Source organism: Copidosoma floridanum, unplaced genomic scaffold (genome assembly GCF_036245765.1).
Source record: "Copidosoma floridanum isolate Cflo_tuat_1 unplaced genomic scaffold, Cflo_Japanese_pri ptg000009l, whole genome shotgun sequence".
NCBI lineage: Eukaryota > Metazoa > Arthropoda > Insecta > Hymenoptera > Encyrtidae > Copidosoma > Copidosoma floridanum.
In genome coordinates, this window is record NW_028321886.1 from 7,143,482 (window position 1) to 7,168,669 (window position 25,188).

At 44.8% G+C, this 25,188-nt stretch overlaps 4 protein-coding genes across 4 annotated transcripts; 3 read left to right on the plus strand and 1 right to left on the minus strand.

Annotated features, from left to right (window-relative positions):
* The first annotated feature begins 2,752 nt into the window (after positions 1-2,752).
* LOC106635965 (uncharacterized) lies at positions 2,753-3,991 on the plus strand. Its single transcript, XM_014348160.2, has 3 exons — positions 2,753-2,884; positions 3,417-3,692; positions 3,836-3,991. Exons 1-3 carry the CDS (start codon positions 2,863-2,865, stop codon positions 3,895-3,897), a joined length of 360 nt encoding a protein of 119 aa, XP_014203646.1. The 5' UTR covers positions 2,753-2,862; the 3' UTR covers positions 3,898-3,991.
* A 1,525-nt stretch (positions 3,992-5,516) lies between these two features.
* Positions 5,517-10,236, plus strand: LOC106635964 (cysteine sulfinic acid decarboxylase). Its single transcript, XM_089589607.1, has 8 exons — positions 5,517-5,728; positions 7,327-7,511; positions 7,600-7,894; positions 7,977-8,165; positions 8,299-8,363; positions 8,471-8,660; positions 8,836-9,005; positions 9,850-10,236. The coding sequence occupies exons 1-8, from the start codon at positions 5,573-5,575 to the stop codon at positions 10,127-10,129; spliced, it is 1,530 nt and encodes a 509-aa protein (XP_089445733.1). The 5' UTR covers positions 5,517-5,572; the 3' UTR covers positions 10,130-10,236.
* Positions 10,237-11,519: 1,283 nt separating this feature from the next.
* Positions 11,520-19,018, minus strand: Sema5c (Semaphorin 5c). The gene is made up of 15 exons (XM_089589565.1): positions 18,288-19,018; positions 15,797-15,915; positions 15,615-15,711; positions 15,322-15,529; positions 15,041-15,246; positions 14,853-14,952; positions 14,549-14,748; positions 14,175-14,444; positions 13,869-14,096; positions 13,186-13,793; positions 12,996-13,090; positions 12,553-12,903; positions 12,306-12,486; positions 12,015-12,220; positions 11,520-11,919 (listed from the first exon to the last, which is right to left on the minus strand). Exons 2-15 carry the CDS (start codon positions 15,885-15,887, stop codon positions 11,728-11,730), a joined length of 3,033 nt encoding a protein of 1,010 aa, XP_089445691.1. The 5' UTR covers positions 15,888-15,915; positions 18,288-19,018; the 3' UTR covers positions 11,520-11,727.
* Positions 19,019-21,847: 2,829 nt separating this feature from the next.
* On the plus strand, positions 21,848-24,924 carry LOC106635919 (proclotting enzyme). Its single transcript, XM_089589600.1, has 8 exons — positions 21,848-22,001; positions 22,786-22,883; positions 22,971-23,107; positions 23,159-23,262; positions 23,814-24,039; positions 24,176-24,420; positions 24,480-24,640; positions 24,739-24,924. Exons 1-8 carry the CDS (start codon positions 21,908-21,910, stop codon positions 24,898-24,900), a joined length of 1,227 nt encoding a protein of 408 aa, XP_089445726.1. The 5' UTR covers positions 21,848-21,907; the 3' UTR covers positions 24,901-24,924.
* Positions 24,925-25,188: the final 264 nt, after the last annotated feature.

The window sequence follows — 25,188 nt, forward strand, 5'->3', positions numbered from 1 at the left end:
CCGAGGGGGAAGCTCGAGATAGTGACCAAGTACAAGACGGGCGACAGCTTGGAGGCCTCTTTGGCGCCGAGGCTGAGGATGGGGCTGCGGAACGACGACAACAGCATCGCCAAGTCCACGATGTCATCGGAGAAATCGGCAGCGGGACCGGTAGCGGTGAATCCAATGGTCCTGCCGCCCCGTCAGCACCGGCAGCCGCTCGTCGCCACGCCGTCCTCGAGGGACAGTTACCTCGACGCCCTCGTGCACTCGCACCGCGTGGGTGGTGCCAAATCGACCATCGGCCCGGTTTACCAGCGGCCCGAGTACACCAACTCGACCGATCGGCAATCGTCGAGTGAGCCCGTTTTCATACATTACCGATTTATTACTTAAGCATATAATTACGAGTACATTATTTATGTATACCTTATACATGTTACTTTTCAGAAATCGAGGCTAAGCATCAGGTGATTTCGAGGGTCTCCCACGGGGATAAGTCTTACCTGACGACCCTGGAGAGCTTGCCTTACGCGCACGGGGCTCACCACAATCGGTACCAGCAGCTGCCCCACTACTACGGCCAGGCCGACGATTACGACTCTTACTCGTACGGGCCGGGTATCGTCGTATCGTCGGCCCCTTCCTCGGGGAGTCACTACGGGCCACCGGGTTCGGACTCGCAGCACCAGCAAGGTGAGGGTAAAGGTACCGTATGCCCTTCAACAACAATCGATACAGTTGCGTTTTTTTTTTTTTTTTTTTTTTTTAATTTTTCGGTGCAGCCAACGCTAATTGTAGTGCGGTGTCTTGATTCTTTCATTTTGGAATAATCTCTTGATACGATATATGCCGATACTTTGGTTGCCACCGGCGTGTAACAGGAAGAAAAGTACAAGTTCTTTCAGCTTGTTTGTTCTTCCACAAAAAAAAAAAAAAAATACTAAATTACGCTTAAAAAAATCGCTCTTTCATGACGCGGTAAATGATGACCGAATTAATTTTTCGACAATAGAAAACAACAAAAATGTGTCCTTCGCAGGCTTGGGATCGTTGCAGGCGACGTACAGCACGTCCTACCCCCTACCGGACCTCTTTCCCCTGGCCTCATGGCCCCCGATCGACCTCAGCTGGCCCCTGTCGATAAAAATCAACGCCTACACCTTCATCAAGATCATCCTCAAGCTCGTGATCTTCAAAATGATCGTCAAGTTCATCGGCGCCGTTTGCCTCCTGCTCTTCATACCGAAACTCGTACACAAGAAACACGAGGGCAACTCCAGCGACGACGACGACGACGAGTCGCGATACTTTGCCGGTATAAAGGATCACTCGAATCATTGAAAAAAAACAAAAAAAAAAAAAACGGTACATTATACAACCTTTTCTTCCCCAATTCGCAGGTGGACTCTCGTTCGAGCGCTTGCACGCGTTGGCGTCGCAGGTCGCCGAGGCGCTCGAACACTACGGCCGACGACGGGACGAGTGCTCCGAATGCAAAGTCGGGAAGAGTAGAAGAAGGTCGTCCGGTTGGACGGACGCGTGGAATGACAATGTGGACCTGTTCAGGGACTACCTCGTCGAGGAGCGACAACGGATGGACGACGAAAGAAATTAGCGCTGTGTTTTTCAATTTTTATACCTCCTTCATATTTTGTGTATGTATAATATAATCACACACACTGTTCGTACATTTATGTGTGAGCGTGATATGGGCACACGTTGCTGACGACGATGATGATTAAGCAGTGTCCGTGTATACTTAATTAGAGGTAAAAAAAAAACAAAACAAAGAATTCACGTAACAGGTAATTAATTTTTTTATTCCCTCGAAATCATTACACGTGCCTTCCTATGTGTATGGACTCGGTAGCGCGATTCCGGCGCTAGTTTTTCATTGTTTCTTTATCAATAAATCTTCCAACAACTATATCCCATTGCAGCTTATGAAACCTAATTCGTACGATGGTCACCCTCTCTTTCTCTGTCGAATGTATATGTAGCTGCGAAGTAGTGCACCAAGAAATATACATATAACAGGGGGGGGGGATGGGTCAATTCAAAGCTCATTGTCGGCTCACCTATCGTGAATGGTGACACGAATTGCGAACACAGCCAAGGATACAAGATTTGAGCGTGCAATAGAAGAAAATTTCCTAGAGTGTTTGTTTTTCGTTTAAAACGTTGCTATTGAAAAAAAAAAAAAAAAAAAAAAAAAAAAAAACAATAATAATAATAATAATGAATGTAAATTTTTTCATTTTTATTTCAACTTTGATCGTTTCACAATGCCATTGATACGCGCCGTGGGATTTTATTGTAATTTTTTTTTGTTTGTTGTTTTTTATACTTGTCGATACAAAGAACGCGAGGTATGGCACATACGAGAGGAAGCACAAAAAAATAAGGACTCGCCTCTTGCGTCTAAATCAACCCGACAGTTATTACGTATTTACCGCGCGTGTATAGTATCTGTCTTCGTCTTCCTGTTACAGCCGATCGCTGCTGCTGAAATAACATTTGTAACATATATATGTATATATACATACATACATGTGTGTGTGCAGACCCACTGTACTCATACATGCGTGTAATTCAATTCTACTGGCACTAAAGCTCGTGTATTTGTGCGTTGGCGCGTATAAGAGGTAAGTAGGCCTTTTCTTAAGTAAGTGTAAAAAAGATTAAGAAGAAGAGGAGAGAGGGGCCATGGCGCGCGGCTAATATAAAAGCAGAGATGGAACCTGATGGAATTCAGTGTTTCTCCATTTCGTCCATCGACACCACCACCGGTCACCTATATATACCAATTGGATTTACATATAGGTCGGTGATACCTGTCTTTATATCGTACTACTTGTCGAACTGGCCCAGTTGATCAACATGAAGTTCACCCTCGTTCTTGGTAATTAACGAATATCAATCAGTTGACTGGTCTCTCTTGATGCACCTTAGAGACAAATCATTATGTGGTTTTACAATTTTCATCCTAATTACGTAAGATTATTCTTTTCAAACTGTTTCGAATAACGAAACCTTTACCCCCCTCCCCCCTCTTCAGCACATCCTTGTTATTTTATGGCACATCTTCAAAGTATTTTTAGTACTGCAAGAATATGGGCCATCAACCTTTTTTTTGGGCACCCAACGGTTAAACATATTTTGTATTTTGGCACAAAAAAAAAAAATTACTTTGAAATGATAAAACAAGTACACGGTTAATAGTAGTTTTACCACACATTTTTGAATTTTACCGTTTCATCCAGTTGTTAAACTTGTAATTTAAATATCGATAGTAGATTACGTATTTTCTCGTGGCGGTGTTCACGCGTCACTCGATTTACATATTTATGACGATTTCAATAGTTCAACGAACTGCGATCGAAAAAAAAAAAAAAAAAAAAAGAAAAAAAAAAACGAGGTTCGTTTTGTTGAAGCCGTTGTCCTGGTATGCGCCATCGCCGGTACGAGCCAAGCCTCTCCGACGGAAAAACCGAGCACGGTAAAGCCCGCGGTGACCGCTTCGAAGGACGTCAAGGATGCCATCAAAAACGCCAAGGAGACAGCCAAAGCGAAAAAGGACTGTCTGAAAGTTTGCGCTACGAACAATTACGATCCGATTTGCGTTCATGATCCGTCCAATGCCACCTACAAGCCGAGGACTTTTGGCAACCAGTGCGCTCTCGAGACCCACAACTGCGAAATGGGAACGAGTGAGCTTTTTTTTCTTTTTCAAAATCTATATTTTCAAAAATCGGTTGAGACGCATACCGATGTTTGTTTAAAAAATTAGCGTATAATACGTTTGCTTTCTCAAATGTAATGGGTGTGATTTCTTTCATTCTTTTTTTTTCAGAACTGGTCGTGAAGAGCAAAGGCGAGTGTCCAGGATCCGACGGAGTTAGATTGACCGTATAAATTATAGGCGCATACGTGTGAATTCGTACATGTAATGTTTTATTGTATAAAAATTATTCTATAACTATTAATATTAAAAAAAAAAAAGTATATACTCATACATACTGAGAAAAATGCTTTTGTGCCCCTTTTGCAAGTAATCCTATACATAAAATAATACGCAGGCCGTAAATGGTATATCGATAAGAAAAAAAGAAAAAAAAATGTGTGTACGGCAACAATTGCATGAAATCAATGAAAAAATGAGTTGTAATAACATTATTTTAACAAAAGTATAGGTGCTTTTGAGGAGCAACGACACAAGAAACCGATTATTTTACGGATATTGTACACGTACTGTTGGGATAAAAGCCATGAAAACGATGTAGGTAATAAATCACAGATGCGGTAAATTTACACGCAATATTCAGTGGTAATAAATACAGGGGATTAATACCCAATTACGACGTACCTCGACAACCCGGTGCTGATCGCGGAACAAAAGGATATATAAGTACATCGCTTATTCGAGCCTATGGCATCGTTATATCCTTGCACGTACGTTTATATATGGCTCTATAATTCTTTACGTCATTTTACTGACCACCAGACCCGGTATATATCAGCGATTTTTTTTTCACGTTATATTATAATGTATAAATTAACGTTGTACTTGGTCGATTACAAGGATACCATTTATTTTGTCTGATTGATTATAAATGTTAAACTCGTGAATACACGCATGCATGCACTTTATAGTAAAAATATCAACGGCGAGTCATCGTATCATCGAGATTATTATCCAACTGGATTATGTAGATCGAAAGATAAAAATTGTTAATTGAAGAGCGATAAGAAAGAATAAAAAAAAAAAAAAAAGTGGTTCAACACTTTGCGATTACGAGCCGCAGATTAGTAGCGAGCGGGCTATATTCCAGCCAGAATCAGAGAAAAATCGCGCTAAACTCGATCTGTTTCTATGTTGCAATTCACAAGGTTCCGATTTATCCGCGAGGGCGATTTTTTTTTTTTTTGTCTTTTCTTGGCACCGATACGAAAAGTGTGTGTCTGTAAGTACAAGGTGCATCCCGTGTGGGGATCGCTGTCCTTGCGTCTGTTCATTTTCGCGTATTTTGAGGGAGAGACGACGTGAATCAGTACGCACAGGTACACAAAATACACTTGTTTGCGCAGCACGCCAGGGAGTCGTGCTAATTAAGGCGCAACGTGATTCACCAGACTATCGGCTTTGTTGGTGTAAAGCAAAGAAGCCGGTAATAGGGAGAGGAAGAAAAAACCGTAAGGAATCGAGTGCGAGGACCGCGTGCAGAAAAAGGGTAATAACCGTATAAAAACAGTGCGTGGGACGCAATAACGCGAATCATTTTTTTTTTTTTTTTTTGCTCGGAATCGGTTTCGTCGGTCGGAGAAGATTAGCTGCCTATGGTCGCACGAGAGATCGAAGGAGCTCGGCCTCAAGAGCTCGATGCCTCCGAACAGTGGGGGCAACGCGCATTATTCTCTATATTTTACGAGCCTTTGCGCACACCCGTCGTTTAAAAGCGCGGCCAGTTGTTCCCCTTTGCTCGCTTCTCGCGCGCGCGCGCGTCTCTCGACCGATCGTGCTGAACCTATTTTTTTTTTTTTCTGTCGTTTCTGCAACCGATCGCAAGTGTAAAACTATCCGTCGTTTGGAATGGACGCCGATGCAGCCACCAGCATGACCGAGGAACCCGATGTTGACGCCGAGCTGTTACTCGGCGGTGTTTTGCGGACTCTCGCCCAGCACGGGTACTTTGATCCCGATACCGATCAACCGGTCATCCGATTTCTACATCCCGAACAACTTCAGGTAAATTCCCCGTCAATTTTGCGATCGTCAATTAAATTTGTCAAAAGTAAGGGGTTATAATATCTGCTTCCAATTGGCGCGACTCAATGTTTTTTTCAATATAATATAGGGATTGGTGTTTACTCAAAGTAAGATCGGTTCTTCATCCCGACCTACATGCCGATTTTTTTTTTTTTTTTTCATTTGTCTCGATCGCCATGCGTATACACACAACAAAATCAAGAAACAACGCGTTTGTGGAAAAACATGTTGATGTAGACCCTGAATCGAAATACATTGGATTTCGAAACAAACGCGCGCCTACGCGATAAATAGTTCGCGCAGTGTAGGTACACCGATCTAGTGCACTAGGCGAGATAAACTCCGTTTTGACGTTGGCTAAGTGCGGCGAGTTAAATGTCAAGCTTGGGCTTTTTTTTTTTTTTTTTTTTTTATCGAACGAACGGGGGCAGACGGCCGATAAGCTTTACCGAGAGCTTTCGATACCACGATTCATTGTCCGATTGGACGGAGGGAGGGAAAACGCGGAGATGCATCGGGAAATGGGAGATAATGCGGCTTCCAGTGGCTGTGAATCGCGTATGATTAAAAATGCTTCGCTTCGTTCGACTGAACGATTGATCAATTTAAAATTGACACTCTTCCATTTCTTTTTTTTTTTTTTTTTTTTTTTTTTTTTTTTTTTTTTTTTAATAGTGTACAAGTATACAGATACTTGTTTTTCAAGCGACTGCTGAGACCATAGAATTCGGGCATTCCGATGGGCGTCGAGATATTATACTTGAGGTGCACAGTTGAATCGGTGCGCCCAAGATGAGAACCGAGGCGCAACTGTTGCTTATCTCTCGCGCCGATGAACTCTTATCCTTGTCCTGTTCACCTCGACCGTGGTATTACACGTTTACGCACACGTACATCCAATGTTTCGTTATGATACATACATACATACATCTTACTTTGATTCAAGTGGTTATTGGCCACATCGCGATAATTACCTGCTAATCAATCATGTCGCGGCTCCGATCGAACATTCGTCAGATTTTTAAACTTGTTTGAGTAACTGTTGCCTTGGAATCAATGACCTTGGACGTGCTCTTTTGTTTTATTTTTACTTCGATCGGATGAATGGGAAAAATCGTATATTGTAGGTATAATACATTGCATTGCAAAAAAAAGTACACGTTAAAATTACACGAATTTTGAGTACCTTTTTACTTGAAACAATAAATACACGAAATGAGTGTATAGTAATAGTATGCATGTGATATCAGGGTATTTTTGACAAGAACTTTGTGTGAAATGTGATTCACACGAACCATGTACATACCATATTTATAGCCTGTTAAATTTCGAACGGAATTCACTTCAAAGCTATTTTAATCGTTCAAATAATTTTTGTAACGACGGCCAAGGCTCGGTACATACAAATTTTTTAAGTAAACAATTTTTCACGAATTTTGATATAATATCTCTAAAGTTCAACTGCTTGGAAAGTATAGAAAATCGAACTTTGGTATAGCGGTAGGGTGCAATTGACCCTCGATTCGATTAATTTTATCGTTCAACAACACGCTCGGATGAAATTAATTCCCCCGTAGAAAGAGCTGCCCGTGAGGCTCGAGGGCCAAAGTACGAGTCCCGAGGAGATGCAACGAATAATGGAGCAAATCGTCCGGTACTCCGTGAGAACGTGCAGCCCGCACTTCCACAACCAACTGTACGCGGGAGTCGACGCTTACGGGCTAGCCGGCGCCTGGCTCACCGAGGTCCTCAACACCAGCCAGTAAAAAATTAACGAGTTTAAAAACAAAAAAAAAAATAAAAAATAAAAAAGTTGCGCCTACACCCAACGTACGCGCGCGTGTCTACAGGTACACGTACGAGGTGGCCCCGGTGTTCAGTTTGCTCGAGCGCGAGGTCATCGAGCGCTCGCTCGAGCTGTTTGGCTACCCGGGGGCGCCCGAGGCCGACGGCATCCTCTCCCCCGGTGGCAGTCTCTCCAACATGTACGGCATCGTCCTGGCCCGGTACGCCAGGTTTCCCCAGATCAAGGCCGCGGGCACCTCCGGCTTGCCACGGCTCGCCCTCTTCACCAGCGAGGACGGCCACTACTCCATCACCAAAGGCGCCCACTGGCTCGGCCTCGGCACCGACAACGTCTTCAAGGTGCACTATAACTTGTTTTCTTTTTTTTTTCAAATGAACAATCGTATAAAAAGCACACGCGGCTTAATCACTGAAACTCCAGGTGAAGACCGACGCTTTGGGCCGAATGGACGCAGAGGCGCTGAGGATGAAGGTAGCGGAGGCTCGGGCCATGGATTGCGTGCCATTTTTCGTGAACGCGACCGCCGGCACGACGGTCCTCGGGGCGTTCGATCCGCTCGGGAAAATCGCTGCGGTTTGCCGCGAGGAAAACTTGTGGCTACACGTTGACGTTTGTATATACATACAATCACATATATATATATAATAATATTCGTGTATACTTTGATGCGTATGCTCGAGTAGCGTACAAGAGTAGATATATGGCGATTTTGAACTAATGGAAACGAATTAACGACGCGTAGGCCTGTCTTGGAGGTACCCTGCTGCTGTCGGATAAGTATCGACACCGTCTCGAGGGAATCGAAAAGTAAGATTTTTTTTTTTTTTTTTTTTTATCAACACAACTCGTGAGTGTTCACTCGTTCTACTTTGACAGCACTTTTTTACTTGGATGTAACATTTTCGCGTGAGCAGGTCGAATTCGGTGTCCTGGAATCCGCACAAGTTGCTGGGCGCGCCCTTTCAGTGCTCGCTGTTCCTCGTCAAGGGGAAAAATCTGCTGCACGAGGCCAACTGCGCCCAGGCCAAGTACCTCTTTCAGCAGGACAAGTTTTACGACGTCTCCTGGGACACGGGCGACAAGAGCCTCCAGTGCGGCAGGAAGGTAACATATTGTTATACAGATGAGTTTTTTTTTTTTTTTTTTTTTTTTATACTTATTAAAATGGTACCTCCAATTTTTGAAAAAAAAAAAAAAAAAAAAAAAGTAGTTTCACTGTCGAATCGAACAATGATCCGTCAAATTGACTTTATCTGATATGTCTCGAAAATCTCATCAGGTGGATGCAATGAAGTTCTGGCTGATGTGGAAAGCTCGAGGGGCCGTTGCGCTGGCAAAGTCCGTCGACAGAGCCTTGGAGGCGGCCGAGTACTTTTTGGAGAAGATCCGCTCTCGGCCGGGATTCCGACTGGTGCTTCCCAAATACGAATGCTCCAACGTGTGCTTTTGGTATGGATAATTTTTGTATGAAACACGTATTAAATGGTACGAAAAAGTCTCGAGGTTTATTTTAATTTTTTTTAAATAAAGCATCCATATAATGCATTAGAAATTTTACACAAGTTTTTTAGCGTTTAACAATCCAAGTGCAACTAACACGATAAGTGATTATAACCGATGATGAGAATTATTGATCAAGTCCGCATTTGAGGCTGATATATTAACATTTGATCACTCGTATTATAAGCTGTTATCGGTTATTATTATTATTATTATTTTTTTTATTGTCACCCTGAATGACATTATAGAAATTAAAAAAAAAGTAAATAAATAAATACTGACAACTGTTTTGATTTATAATTGACTGAAATGTGCAGTTTATAATATTAATCATCAATTACTATGAAATTATCGTGTAACTGTTGATAATTTTTATCTAGTTGTTCGTTATAATATTTCAGTGTCAATATTTTATCACACGGAATAAAATTGTGTTTTTTATAGTTCAGATTTTGTAAGTAAAAAACTAGTAACCGATAATAACCACGAGAAAAATTCACTCGTATAGCACACAATACGCAATAAATCAATGATAAATATTATAGTCTCAACTTTTAAAATTCTTATTGATGGCTCTTTTTTTTCCACCTCTATTCGTGAACAGTAAGATTATTTATGGTTGGAAATTTTTTTTTTTTTTCTAAATTTTGAATCCAATAACCCATCGAATCACCGAAAGCTAAAAATAAACGTTTAAAATTTTGAATTTTATTTTACAAATGAAACATAAATTGCAGCAAGGAAATGTTTTTTTTTTTTGAGCAATAATTATAATTCGCAATTTACCCCCCAGGTACGTGCCAAAGAGGATGCGAGTGCCGGAGTCACGGGAGGACGCGGTTTGGCGACGAAGGCTCCACAGGGTAGCGCCCGCCATAAAAGAGCGGATGATAATGGACGGCAACCTGATGGTCGGCTACACGCCGATGCCCCACAAAGACCTCGACAACTTTTTCCGGATGGTCGTCAACTGCCAGCCTCCGCCGAATCGGGCCAACATGGACTACGCCATCGAGCAGATCGAGCGCTACGGCGAGGAGCTTCTCTCCGGGGTCGACGACTCGGTCAATTGACACTATACTGTATACACATACGTTGTGTGCCAAATTCTCGTTTCGTCCATGTATTTGTTTTGTTACTGACGAGTTCCCATTACCCTATCAACTTTTTTTTTTTTTTTTTTTTTCTCTCATCTCATGATTGATCCAACACATATATATTATCGTCTACGGCGTGTACTCGTTTGTGTCGTCGAACGTAAGTTGTGGGTTGGGGATTTTTAGAATGAAGGGAGTTGTTGTCGAGCAGCTTTGTGTAAACAATTTTTATTTCATTACGACTAATAAAACTATTGATGGAGAGTAAAATATAAAATAAGTTTAAAAAAACAATCGGAAGACGTAGTCATGTAATCGTATGTATAATATTTAAGCAGAGCGAGTCATTGATCGATTGGGGAATTTTTTTTTTTTTTTCTTTTTTTTTTTTTCTTGCGTCCTAAAAATATTTGTAACAGCATTCAATCATGCACTTATTTTGTGTTATCGTCGTCGTAATTGCATCTTCGTATTTCAATTTAATCTAAATTTTAAGTGTAGCACATTGTTGGTTTTACAAGAAAAAAAAAAAAAAAAAAAAAAAAATTCAAACTGTCGCGCTGTTAATAATACCTATAAAAGACGAAAATGCACGTCTTGCTGCATTTCATGGCACTAATATTATATAATTAAAGTATCTCTGAAAAATGTGTATACGTATATAGTAATAAAATTATTGTATAGATATGTACAAAATATATGTATATGTATATATATATTATGTATATGTAATCGGTGCGCCGTTTTGTTGCTCGTTAAAAATATATAAAAATTCAACTCTCAATATTATTGTATAGTGCGTATAAAAAAATACAAAATTTTTTTTTCTTTCAGTACATCAATATATGAATAAACATCTACATAAATTTTTAACACACATACGCGCACGAAATGCCCAATCACCTCCAAAGTGTCGTTTTTTCGATCGCTCGTTTCGTAACATGTATGTTTTTGTTTCAACTTTTTCATACAAACAAAGTATAAACTTCTTATAATCGTAATAACAATCTTAACAAACAAAATTTACTTACGTTTAACAAGTGTATATTTTTGTATGTTTGTGGAATCGCATGATTTCTCGCTTAACCTATGGCTTATATGTCAGACTCGGCTCTTTTTCAAAAAACAGTCGGTGTAAATCAAAGTAAGTAGAAGCTACCATTCGTATACGCGTTTGCTAAGGATAAAATTACGAGGACGCCATCAGTTGACAAAAATACTAACAATATTGTACACTTACCGTAATAATGGAACAATTGCGTGTGTTTATTATTATTATTATTATTATTATTAAAAAATAGTAATTGCCAAGAGTAATACGATCTGCGACGTTCGCAAGAAATACACTATTTATAAAAAAAAAAAAAAAAAAAAATCACGCAAATGACGCGATAAAGAGTATTGTTGTCGCGACGCGCACTCGCGGTCTTTGATCTCTCTCTATCTGACTATGTTTACTTATATATTATACTATCGACTCGTACGTGTAATTACGGAGTGTTGTATATTTGTCGAGAAAAAACACAGTTTTAAGTACAAAGTTCGTATAAACATAAACATAAACGAGTTGTAGTTCAGTAGTACTTTTCCTGATCGAGCTCGGCGCGTAGGTGCTGCTCGCGACTGTTGCGCTTGAGGGTCGCCGACTCGTACTCGAGCGCCTTTGGGTAAAGCTTCGGGCTGCCGTAGCCGTTGATCATCGCGTTGTTTTTGCGAAGGGTCCCGTTTATGCTGCCGGAAAAGCTCGGCTGGCGCTTCGTGTTGATCTACACAAAGTTATACAATAAATATGAAAAAAAAAAAATCGAGAGGTGGAAAAAAACAAAAAAAAAAAATACACAGCGTGTGCGCAGTAGCTTACCTCCTTCAATGGCACCGTCACGTATGGATTTTGCCGGCTGATGTAGTGCGGACTGCTGGGAATGGGTTCCTTCCTGCGCCTCAGGTAGTAATAAATCACAAGCGCCGTTAGAAGCAAACCCGTAGCGAAGGCGGCAAAACAACTGGTGGCCGCCGCGGCGAAGGACACGCTGCTCGACTCGATTCTCGCCGGTAGCGCGTTCACATCTGCACCGATCCAAACATCCATATAACATTATGTTATTGAACGCAATGGTGCACGGGTTACGGATAAATACAAACAAAGGCGTACCGTTTTCGGAATAATCCGTGGGAAGATTACCAATTCCACCGGCCGGCTCGGCGATGTCGCGTTGCAAAATCCCTCCGCGGTAGTGGTGGTGGTGCTGCTGTTCGCAGGGCTGACTGTTGCAGGCCCGATTCTCGGTTTGCAAGCCCTGAGCCTCGCAACTGGCCGACCTGCACTGCCGGATCTGTAATATTATAAAAGGGAGTTTTTGATACTAATTACAAGACGTATAGTGGTTAAATATACTCACCCGGTACTGCGTGCCACCGCCGCAGGACTGACTGCAGCCCGACCAGGAGGACCAGTCGGCCCAAGCGTCCTCCGTGGCTGATGTAGGCGGTCCCGAGGATGACGCGGTCTGGGCACCGCCGATGGCCTTTCTGCTGCAAAAGCCGTCTGCTCTGCAGTAGCGCTCCTCGACTTTGGTCTGGACCTTGACGCTCGTCGGCTCGTCGGCTTGGGCGCGGCAGGTGAACCGGTAACGGCGCTCGCTGTGGCCGGCCGCCGACGAGTTGCCGCCTGCTCCGCTCGTCGTCTGCAGCCACGCCGACGTGTAGCTCTTTTTGATCTCCGGACAGGACTGCTTGTTGCACTCCTCGACCTACACGCAAACAACACGTACATGGTACCATATATATGGTTGTCGGGCAAATAAATCTATGTATATATAAAAAAGTATGATATATATCTCACTTGGAAGTTGCAGCCAGTGCATTCTTGCGTGGAGGAAGCGTCACCGTGCGCCGGGGTGGGTTGCGGCTCGCAGCTCCTCGTTCTCGTGCGGGTGCCTGAAACGCAACACGAGTGCAGGGCATGAAATATATATATCATCGAGCCACAAAGTTGTTTGGCAAAGAGTGCATGTAAACATAATAATATATACCTCCGTTGCAGAGCCTCGAGCAGGTGGACCAGGGACCCCAGTTGGACCACGACCTGGGGGTCGGTTGGGCGGGCAGGGGGCACGGTGGCAACTCGACGCAGAACCTCTCCTCGTGCTCGCTGCCCAGGCAAACGCGGCCGCCGTGCGCAGGTGCGGGATTGGTGCAGGTGCGCCGGCGGGTCTTGATGGCGGGGCCGCAGCTCTGGCCGCAGCTCGACCACGCCGACCAGGCGCTCCAGCCCCCGTGTTGGGTGCAATTGGCCACGCGGACCGGACTCCCGGGGCAGTCGGGGCCGCCGTTGCGGGGCGGGGGATTGTCGCAGGCGCGCGTCTGGCAGACGCAGTGACCGGACTCGGCCGACGCCTCCGGCCCGTGCGGACAGCTGAACCCTGGGCCCCAAACGCCCCAGCCACCCGGACGCGGCACCTCGAGCTCCGGGCAACGGTTCACCTCCTGGCGCCACAGCCCGAGGCTGCTACCGCTGCTCGACGACTCGGCCGGGGCCCCGCTGCACTTGAGCAGGTGCTCGTCCCAGCCGCAGTACGGGTCTTGGGCGTCCAGGCACGACTGGGCCGTGAGGTGCCGGTGACACTGCAACGTTGGTATCCTGCAACACACACCCACATCAAAGTATTAATCAAGTCCACAGAGAAGCGTACAATAACATGTGTGTATATTGTACCTGAGGAGGGCGTGCTGCATGCCCACGTAAAGACTCTTGGTTTCCTTCAAGTACTGCATGGTAATGGGAGCTGCGGGCAGGGGTCCCCAAACCTCGACGACGCAAGCCTCCGTGGCCTCGGGCAGGAGCGATAATTTTTTCACCAGACCCTCACTGGTCGCCACGTACAGCACGGCAACGGCCTTATCGGACTTTGTCGCCGTCACGTCTACCGCCAAGTGGGTGAACCTGGAAAGTACAACCACACAATACAGGGATATTGGCCGATACATTCGTATATTGGGTATATGTAAGATATGAGCCCACCTCTCGAGTATGACGGTGTGGAGTGGCTTGCGCGTGACCCCCTGGACGGCCTCGTCCATCAATTGGTAGAGCTGGTTGTCGCTTATGCGATTCGAGGAGTAACCGGACGTGGCCTCGCTCCCGGGACCGCACTGCTGTTGGCCATCGCGGGCCACCGTCTTCCTCTCCCAGGCGGCGCCCGAGTTCTCCTGGTGCTTGAAGGGCCCGTCGAACGCCGCCAGGATCGCCGACATGTTGAACGCGCAGATCGCCGATCCGGCTATCGCGTTGCTGTGGAATATCATTTTTACAACATAGATCACATAATCTGTGTATAAAATAACGCGGCATCCATATAATAGTTTTGTGGGGGGGAGGGGGGAAAAAATTGGTACCTGGGCGTGGTGAAGGTGGCGTAGACGACGCCCTGCTCGGGCTCGTAGACGGCCCCTTGAATCTCGTCGTAGTAGAACGGGAACTCCCCGGGTAGGGAGCAGTTGAGCCGAGCCTTGCTGAAGGTCGTCCACGTGTCCTTCATCAGCATCGTACTTCCCGGATCGTATTTGCACACCCGAGCGATTCTCGAGTAAACCCGCTGCCAATGAAGGAACGTCGAGTGATTAACCACACACACACACCCTCCTCCTCCTCGCGTCGCTCCCAAATGTACGTATTGCATGTGTAGATAAATATACGAACCTTGCCGCAGTTGATGTACTCGACGGCCGACTCCCTCAAGAGGAAGTATATGTAGTCCTCGGTTTCGAAGCTCCCGACGAACTGGGGCTCGTTCAGCCACCTACACGTAAATACAATTATGGTACATACATGGGTATATATATATATTATGTATAGACGAATCAAGCAAAGGGATGGGTGGTACTCACTTCGAGTCGTACTGCCTCGTCCTGAGATTCGGGAGGACGGTGGTGCGGTAGATGGCCGCGTCGCTGCCCGAGAACTCGGTTGGCGTGCCGGCAAACAGTCCCCCCGAAGGGCCCCTCACCAGGAGCGCCGTCACGTTGGAGTACGGGGAGTAAGGGCACATGGCCACACCCGACTGGGTGCTCGTCGAGTTGTTTATGTTGTCGATCTGAAGGATAACGGCCACGAGTGACAAAACGAAGAAGAAAGAAAAAAGAAACAAAAGGCATTGGTATATGTATACCTCTCTCCACGAGCACAGGGGACTGAAGGCGTAGGTGCCGCAAGCAAAGATCCTCTTGCCGTTGCTCAGTAGGACCTTGATGTAATTGCGACAAGCCTCCGCGGTCTGGCCCTTGTTCTGGCACTGGCTGATCTTCTTTTCGCTCGCCGGCCAGACCGCGTGCTCCAGTGGCGTCAACGAGCTCAGGGTCAGGCAATACAGATTGTCCCTGCCCACGCGAACAAATGTTTTATTTAATTTTTTTTTTTTTGTTTTTTTTTTTTTTTTTACATATATTTATAAAGAAAGCTCACCGTGCGCCCACTATGACCTGCTGCCTCGAGACGTCGAACAAGAGCTGCGAGTAGGTCGCAACGCCCTCCTGCTGGAACACCGTCTTACCCGCCAGATCTGCGAAATTTGAGATTTTCCGAGACCGTTTTTCAATTGATCGCGAATCACCGATTGTTCATCGGGAAAAACATCGTTAATTTACCATCGTAGGATATGTGCCGATAATCCTTGCCCGGGTCCGACAGAGCCCTCGAGACTTGCAAAAGAAGGGTAAAGCCGATCAGAAGCAACATCTTGACGATCCACACGGCTTGTTTTCTCCTGAAACGAAAAAAAAAAAAAAAACACCCCCGCGTCCATGTACATTACATGTTATTCCACGATGCATATAATAGAATTACTCATATATTATAACAAAACACACACATGATGTATACGAAGTATGTGCAGCTCGATTGTTGTACAGCTTATCGTACATGCTCGGGTGGTTGATTGAATTTCACGCGAATTGCGGAAAATTTAGCCGCAGGGGGAAAAACACGAGGGCAGCCGCGGTGATGCGTCATCGTGTGTACACGTCCGAGGCGCGATTTTCTTCTTGTTCCCCCGATGGCACGTATAGAGGGAATGCGCGTGCAATAAAAAGTGCCATCGGTCGTCGGAGGGGACATTCCTCGGGAGCCCGCGTCGGTCGGAGGAAGCGACGAGGCTCCCAACCTGTACACCATATATTATATACTCGATCACCCCTTGGATGGTCATAGACAAGAGAACCTAGACTTACGGGGCAGGGGGGAGGGAGGAAAACTATATATATATACAGCTGTCGAGCTGCATTTTTCCGATATCGCTCCTCGTCGCGCCTATTGTAATAGGCATTTATTGTGAGGCAAAAATAAACGATTCAAAATAAACGGGCAAATCGCAAAGAGGTAGTTGGAAAACAAAAAAAAAAAATGAAAAATCCTTCGCGGCGTCCTCGACGCGTGCATATATTATACGCACACGGGCGCGCGTAATGTAAATGTATACGCGTGTGTGTGTATGGAGATTTACAAACGCGGATAGGCGCTTGTAAGTTTCGCGACTGGCGTGGGTGAAGAGATATCCAGAAATGGAACAGCACCCATAACTGAACTTGTAAAACAGGTTTTTCGAAGCAACGGACAGAGATCGCGGAGAGAGCTTTTCACGTGTGTGTGCACGTATATAGTACCAAAAACAGCGGCAGCAACGACGGCAGGTAGCGAGAGTATAATATTATGTATACATATATTTCCCTCTCGACGAGATGTGAATTGGCATTTTTCCCCTTTGGCTCTCTTGTGCATGCATATATATACATTTATTATAATATGCATATATATATATAACGCACTGGCCGCGTGGCGTCAGAGTGGCGACAATGCACTGCCGGGCAATTCTTCGGTCCATTGGAAAACTGGAATGTTTTTTTTTTTTTTCCACCAAGTACACGACTCTCGACCGGCGCGACAGTTGATTTTTTTTGTTTTTTCCCTTCGACACGCTCCGTGTCGCGAGAATATTAATAATCTAGTTTAACTGTACATATTATATGCGCGAGGCGCGCGTAAAGTTGCCTATTTTTTAACACGCTCCGCAGTGATTGTAACTTTTTTCTTTTCTTTTTTTTTTTTATTATTTTTGAACACCGATACTCTTTTTTTTTCATCCACTTGTTTGCACAATCAGCGCAAAACTCCGATCGCCTCGGTTCAATTTAATCTTTTCCGACGCAATCATCATCACTCGGTTGCGTTGTTGTTTGTCACGATTCAATACACGTACCGATTTGTAAAAATCGATAGCTTCGCACACATGTTTAATTGCATATACGTACACGTATGTGTTCCGATATCGACGATCCAATGCTACAAGTGCTTGGTGCGCTTTATGAGTGATATACGTGACATACACACATGACGATTCGATAGGTGTGTCGGTACCGATCATCTCTGGGTAGGGGGGGGGGTATAGGGTTGGGCCTGCACAAGTAAATCACCGCCCACGCTTTGGCGGAAGATCCGTAAAACGAAATAAATGAAAGAAAATTTGATTGAGCCCCAGTGACACGCGCGATCGATCATATATAGCAAAACTAATATTATTACCAGTCAAGACAATCGGTCTAGTTGATTAAATAGTGTATGTATATATATATATATATATACGTGTAACTATAGTTGCATATATACGTGTGTTTTTGGGATTCACGTAAATAAGAGCAAAGGCATATGTACACGCAAAAGGAGCAGGCAAGCAAAAATCGAGTGCTCGTAAAGTGTATTACGGTCCTCTCTCCCTGGAGAGTCGAGACATCGGTGCGTTGTTTTTTTTTTTTTTTTTTTTTTTCCCTCTCGTGCGTGCCTCTTATAGATTTCCTTCCTCATTTGCCCTATTCCGAAGAAACAATCAAACGAGTCGCTGATGGAGCGAGTCATTTAATCTCGGCTATTGTTAGCAAGGAGTAAAAGTAGATGTATGAAAGAAAAAAAGCACACAAATATACGAGAGATTAAATATAAATGTGTGTGCACGCGAGTCTAGAGACACGAATAAGAGATAAAAGATCTCGGATGGCCATTTGCAGAGAGGGAGAGAGAGAGATTGTATCGTCTCTCCTCCTAAGCTCCGTTTATTTCCCTCTTTTCTATATACATGTATGTACTTACAGCAAAGAGTGTAATCACAACAGGGAGACGACGACGACGAGCGTAAGGTGCGGACGGTCAGGTAGCCACCATCCTCGTCTTTGGGTTTTTTGCCTCGGCTACATGATGGTCTAGGGCTCGCTTTTCCTGCTTCTTCCCCCCTGCGATGCAAATGTCCCTCATTGCTCTTCCGTGCAGTGATTTTATACCGTTTCGAGGAGCCTCGGTGTTTTCAACCCTTTGCGCGCCAACAGCCTCTCGCACAAAAACCGTCGTTCGCATAGACGATGTACGGTATACACATTGGTCCGGCGAGTCGAGGGGTCATACACTTGATGTCCACCGTCGCATTGTGCGCGCAACTAAAGAGTTGGGCATCACACAATCGGATGATCGGTTGGCGTTTTTTTTTTTTTTTTTTTTCTTACACCCACGAACAATCATAGACAATTTGGCGCACGAAAAATCGAACGCCACTCTCTCTCGATGGGTTTGTTTTTGCACATTTCAACTGGGTCATCGGTGGATTGTCCAATGTATATACGAAGTACTGCTCGAATGGCGGCGATCCACTGCACCGAGAGAGACGCTCGCAACTATGATCAGGTAATGTGTACGTGCGTATCTTCTAGGTGTATATACCTTGTATGCTCGTGCCGATTTATCTTTTACGAGCCGAGCACGCCAAACACTGTGCACCAACTGGATGCAGGCCCGTCGACGACTCTCGGCTCGATTCTTTCTCCTTTTTCTTTTCTTTTTTATCTCTCTTCCTCTCCTTCTGTTTCTCTTGACGGTCCAAACGTGGCGGTGGTATCGGTATACATGTAAGCCCCATTGTACACGCGTATACGAGCGATTCCCTGGAAAAAATAAAACAACCGCAGTGCGGATGAATCGAGAAGGAACTATATAACTGTCCGTCGCGTAAAAAATGGAAATCGGTACGAGCTATTAAAAGTTGTAACGGAATCGGGGAAAAAAATCGGTTTACAGATTTTGCGTAAACTTTTGGCAATTGGAAATCTGGTACTCGCTCGTGACGAGATATACATTTGGGGAAACAACTTTACCTTCATCTATTATACGAACGACATCCATCAAACGATTTTTAATGGAATCGGTCATGTACGGCACGTAACGGACGGACGGACAGCGTCGCTCAGCGTCAGCGGTTTTCTGTATGTACCTTTTCCTACACATGTACACACTTACCAGTCAACCAGACCAACCAGAAACCTCTACTCTTTACTCTACTACATAAATATAGATATATGTATATATATACACAATAGATCGGAGGGAGAAACTCGAAGCAGTTCGGTACGGCTCCGTTACCGGTTCTGTCGGCGCTGCTACAGCTACACTTATACTTATACGTCCCCCTCACAAATATTATATACACAACATACTACGGACTCTTATACATCTATCTCTGTTTGTCTTCAGGTCCATACCTATATATTGCTCCGCGACGCGGATGCTCGATGATGATCCCCATACGTAATTTGACGCCGATGTACGATAATCCTTATCTTTCACACTCATCACGAAAATCATCGGACCTTTTTCACGCCGGCTCTACACGCTCGACCCGATGTACCTTACAGATCGTGTGAATTTTATTTATTTATTTTTTTTTTTTTTCAATATTTTCAAAGAAAAAACCGGCTATCGACAATATAAAAAAGTATTAAGCTGTTTTAACATCAGGTGTGGAGAAAAAGAAAAACAAAAAGTTTACTTATCGGAAAACATGGCAAACTCGATATAGATGTATAGAACGATAGACCGCGAAGGTCGGTTCTGGCGAGTGAAAAATGCGAAAGTGCGTGCATATTATAATCATATACATATTGAACGTGGCGCTGCAGCGAACGTGTGGGCGCGGTGCGTAGTACGACGCACATCGTAATATAATATGCTCCTCGTAAAACTCGGTCGCAGGTATATATATGTGAGGCGGGTCCCCGAGAGATAGGAGAGATGCAGGCGTCACGAGTGCAACTTTTAGTCCAACGAGGGATCTCTTCTGGCTTATCTCGTTCCCTCCCGACGACGCGACACGAACGCGAAGCTTTTATCGCTCGTGTGTGTGTAAATGCTTCGCGAAGCCCGCACGATAATATCTCCCGGGGTTTATCAACTTTCCACGTGCGATACGTACACCTCTATATTGTATACCGATTTTTTTTTTTTTTTTTTTTTTTTTTTTTTTTTTTTTTTTTTTTAGACTTCTATACCCACGCGTGCTATTATCATTGTTACAGTTTTCAAACATGGGCCTAGCCGTTTACCGCGTCGTCGCCGCGATCTCGCTTTCTTTTGGATTTCTCCACACGTAAGCTTATTATTTACAGGTTTTTTTCCTTCTTCCTCTTTTTCCGAGAAAATCGTTATCCGTAAAAATTTTCACGCGGTACCTCGTAAGCTGCAATTTACTTCCGTTTTTTATTATTTATTTGAAACCGTACAAAGTATATACGTAAAAAATAAAATGACCATAACTGCATTTTCAACGCAGACGAGGACAGAACGTGTTCCCGGAGAATTGGTTGGCCAATTTTTTGAAGGACGTGAACAACTTGAACGACAAGATTCAAGGTCACGTGGGACAGGTCAACCAGCAGGTCCGGGAAATCGTGGACAGCCAGGTGTCGCTGGCCCAACAAGCCATCAGAAACAGTACTCTGGAACGCGCTGTCAACGGTAATACCGGTAACTTTTCTTTCTTCTTTTTAATTACTCTAGTTCCAGAACATACCGATTTTCTTGCTTGTTGGTACAGGTGATATATCTTATACATAGTAATAAAAAAAAAAAAAATCAATCTCACTCGTATATACCTGCGCAACAGGTACCGATGCAAACAAAACCAATGAAAGCAGCCGTGGATTCACAGCATTGGGTAGAAGCAACGGGCCGTTGGTCATCTTGAACGGTAGCAACGGGGCCAGCTCGCGGGTCGTCCAATCTTACGCATCCGGGGACGGCGGGGTGAACTACGTCGAGCAGGAGAGCCGCGTCGTTGGTGGCAAGCTCCTGCGTAGGGAGCGAACTTACGCGATCGGTAACGACGGTGTGGCCAGTGGATGTCGCGAGCGCAGCTACGAGCTAAACCTTACCGACACCCATCAGCCGCCACCGATTCCAACCGATCAGCCGTGCTGATTTTTCATACCGTGAAACCTACAGGCACCTATATAATATGTACATTTACTAAAAAGAAGGCACAAATAAAATTATACCGACATTCGCGACAAGTTGTTTTTTTTTTTTTTTTATTTCCTTCAAACTGGATTTCACTGAGAGTGAAAATGATCGGTAAAGTTCGAACAGCGAACGATAACAGTGACTTTACGTGTATCGGGTATCGGGCCCCTGTGGCACTCGCAGCCGAACGTGCATCGAAGGGAGACGCGTATCCTGTCAGGGGCTGCGGATGTTTCTTCACACACACACACACACACAAAGGATCGAGAGCGCGCATCCTCCAAAGATTGGCGCCTTTCGCGGGACGTAAAATCACGTATATACGTGGTACATCAACTGTACGGCCAGTCTGTTGTCGACCGCGGAATCGGCAGCGCACAGTCGAGCCTCCCTGGTTGTACAAGTATAAAATCGGCTCGATTGTTGCGATGCGTCCACGAAGGCCCTTCTCCGGGCCGTTTCTTCGAGCTCTGCTCGTCATCGCTGCTTCGATCGCTGCGGCCGAGTCAGCCTCCGATGGATGTGAGTATCTTTACCTATTCTTTCTTCGCTCTTCTCTTTTTTTTTTTTTCTTTTTTTCATCGCGTGCATTTGTAAGAATACCGATCGATTACCCCGAACTCGGGAAAGTCTTGTAACGCCATGTCACGCGGAGCGTTTGGAAAGAGAGCGACTTTCTCTCTCTCTTTTTCTCTGTTGTGTTCTCCAACTCGTGTGACGTGCATTTCGCGTAGTATCGTTCAAGTATATGGAGGATAATCGGTATAGGAATTCCCTTTTTTCCCCGCCATACGTCATGGATCACGTAATTAACGAGCGGTAGAAAACATGTTTTCATACATATTCATCAGGGATATCGAATATAACCGTCGACGCCCGAAAAGTTCGGTAACAACGTCAAACCGATCGAGTGGGAGTCCGTTTGAAAGGAAAAAAAAAAAACAACATCAAAGTTTTATCACGAAGCAGGACCATACGAAGAATAGTGTGATATTCAACTCGATTTGTATAATTTACCCTTTCGTACGCGAATCCCAAGGAAATTCACGCAAACAATAATCGAGTAAAATTTTTAACTACATCCATGATATAAAAGGTGCACGTGAAACAATCTCTGACTCGTTGATATTTTTTTTTCCAAAAAGAAAAAAAGAGATTTTTATCCTCGAGTAAACAAAATGCCGCTCCATCAAGGCCGAATAAAAATTGAATTGCAAATGCGCCCCACGGGCATTCGAAAAATAAGCGCGCGCCCGATACCTTCGATGATGGCAGTCTGCTTTTATTATTTTTTTTATTTTTTCAGTTCCCGAAGCAGCATCGTCGCTCCGTTCGAGGACAAAGGCCGCCGAGAGCGTCGTTCGGAGCAAGCGCTTCGTCGTGCCGGAAAAAATCAAGCCAGCCGTAATTTGCACACTTTTAAACCCAACCATTGCACCGATCGATCGTACCGATCTGCTAGTTTTTTTTTTGTTTTTTTTCTCTCTCTAGATAAACAAACAGTACCAGGCATGCATAGCTCCGGGCAGCAAACCCGGCCACTGCAAGCATCTGTCCAGCTGCGGCGACGCAAACTACCGGTTAAATCTACCGCGACTGATGGAGAATCTATGCGTCATCGAGAAAGAGTGAGTGCCGATTTACACGCGCGTCTGTATGGTTTACTTTTTCCCTTAAAGGTTTGTAGGTGTCTGCTGTCCGGATGATGCGTCCGAGTCGAGCGACGCTCACAACGAGGTGCTGCCCTTTGGGGGAGTGGCCGGTGAGCTACCTGCCATAGCAAGTAAGCCATTGTTACCGATACTTTTTCCTATTCCCTCCAACTTTGGTGACAAAAAAAGGCTCATGCTATACAATTTTTGCTTGTCAAAAGCATTTTTTCGCTTGAAAAATAAGTGAGGAAAAAAAAAAAGATCAACCACACTTTTTATCAAATTTATGGATATTAGGACAAGATACCACTTAACAAAACGATAAAGCACAAAAATAATAACCGTAGCCCGCTTCGTTTCCTGAGTTAGTATCAACAACGCTCGTGTCTTATCACGCGCATCCTCCCTTCCTCGACAGTTTGAGTAATCTCATCGAGCAACACTTTGTATATCATACAAAATTGCATCGTTTAACGACTTAATCATTATAATTATAAAAAAAAAAAAAAAAACATTCGAGAAGATCTGGCGTATAATAACCGATAAAACTAACAGTTGAGACAAGACGACTACCTTTTTTTTTGCCTCATAATTTCGGGTAAAAAGAATGAAATAGGATTTTTCTTCAACTAAAACGAATTTCCCTTCGAATAAAACTGATACCCCGGGGTCGGACAACCAGGCGAGGTGGACGAGCAGCCAAAAACCGAACCCCAGAGGGGCTCGCGTGCAAGGAGCCGGGGCTGCGGAATCAGCGCGGTGGAGGCGTCCCGCGTGACCGGGGGCCGGCCAACGAGTACGCGAGACTTTCCCTGGATCGTGGCCATCCTCAGTCACGGCGAGCAGTACTGCGGTGGGGTCCTCATTACCGATCGCCACGTACTCACCGCCGCCCACTGCGTTCATCGGTAAACTGTTTGAACGATTCCGACTTGGGGAGGAACAAAAAAAGGGACGATCGGTATATCCGTCCCTTTTTTTTTTTTTTTTTTTTTTCTCGTGACGCCGGTGCGGGTGAAATGTATTCACGTGCATTGCGTACAGGCGGAAGCCCCGAGAATTGACGATCCGGCTGGGCGAGTACGACCTGAGGTACCCGAACGAGACGCGGGCCCTGGACTTCAAAGTCGTGGAGATTCGGATACACAACGGGTACGTGCCGTCGACTTACCGAAACGACATAGCCATCGTCAAGGTGCACCGGCCCACGGTTTTCAACACCTACATATGGCCGGTCTGTCTACCCCCGGTCGGCGCTAATTTCGAGAATAAACAGGCCACCGTCATCGGTATGATTTTTTATTGTCACTCGTTGCTTTGGATAATGATTTTTCGGTGCGCCTTTCAGGCTGGGGCACCACGTCGTTCGGAGGCGCGACCAGTTACGTGCTGCTCGAGGTCAAAGTGCCGATTTGGCCGCTCAGCGAGTGCGTCGACAAATTCACCCAGGAGATAAGCGACAAGAACCTGTGCGCGGCAGTTTACACCGGGAACGGCGACGCTTGCCAGGTGAGATGGATTTTTTTTTTTTTTTTTTTTTCATAATGACGCGTTATTCGTCAACAAAAAAAAGCATTACGTGATGTGGTCTTCTTTTTTTCGTACAGGGTGACTCCGGTGGGCCGCTTCTGCATCAATTGGCCAACGGGAGGTGGGTCACGGTGGGCATCGTTTCATGGGGCATTGGGTGCGGGGATCCGGGCAAGCCCGGCGTCTACACGCGCGTCAATGCTTACCTCGACTGGATTTTCGCCAACACCATATTTTAATAGCGAGGGCGGTCTTTTTTTATTTTTATTTTTTTTTGTTTTTTTTGTTTTTCCTTGTGGATGTTGCTGTCGCCATGAACACTGTGTATTAATAGCCGTAATAAAGTTTGGAAAACAGGTCTAGGGTCGAGTTTTGTGTTTAATTGTTAATTTCACTAACCCGAGAACGACGTGCGGGCTAGTCGATTTTTTTTCCCAGTGCTTATCAAAAACAACGTTGCAAAAGTACCAGCATATTCTTGCAATGAAAGTCGTTTGACAAATGTCTTGATTCGTTAAATAATATTA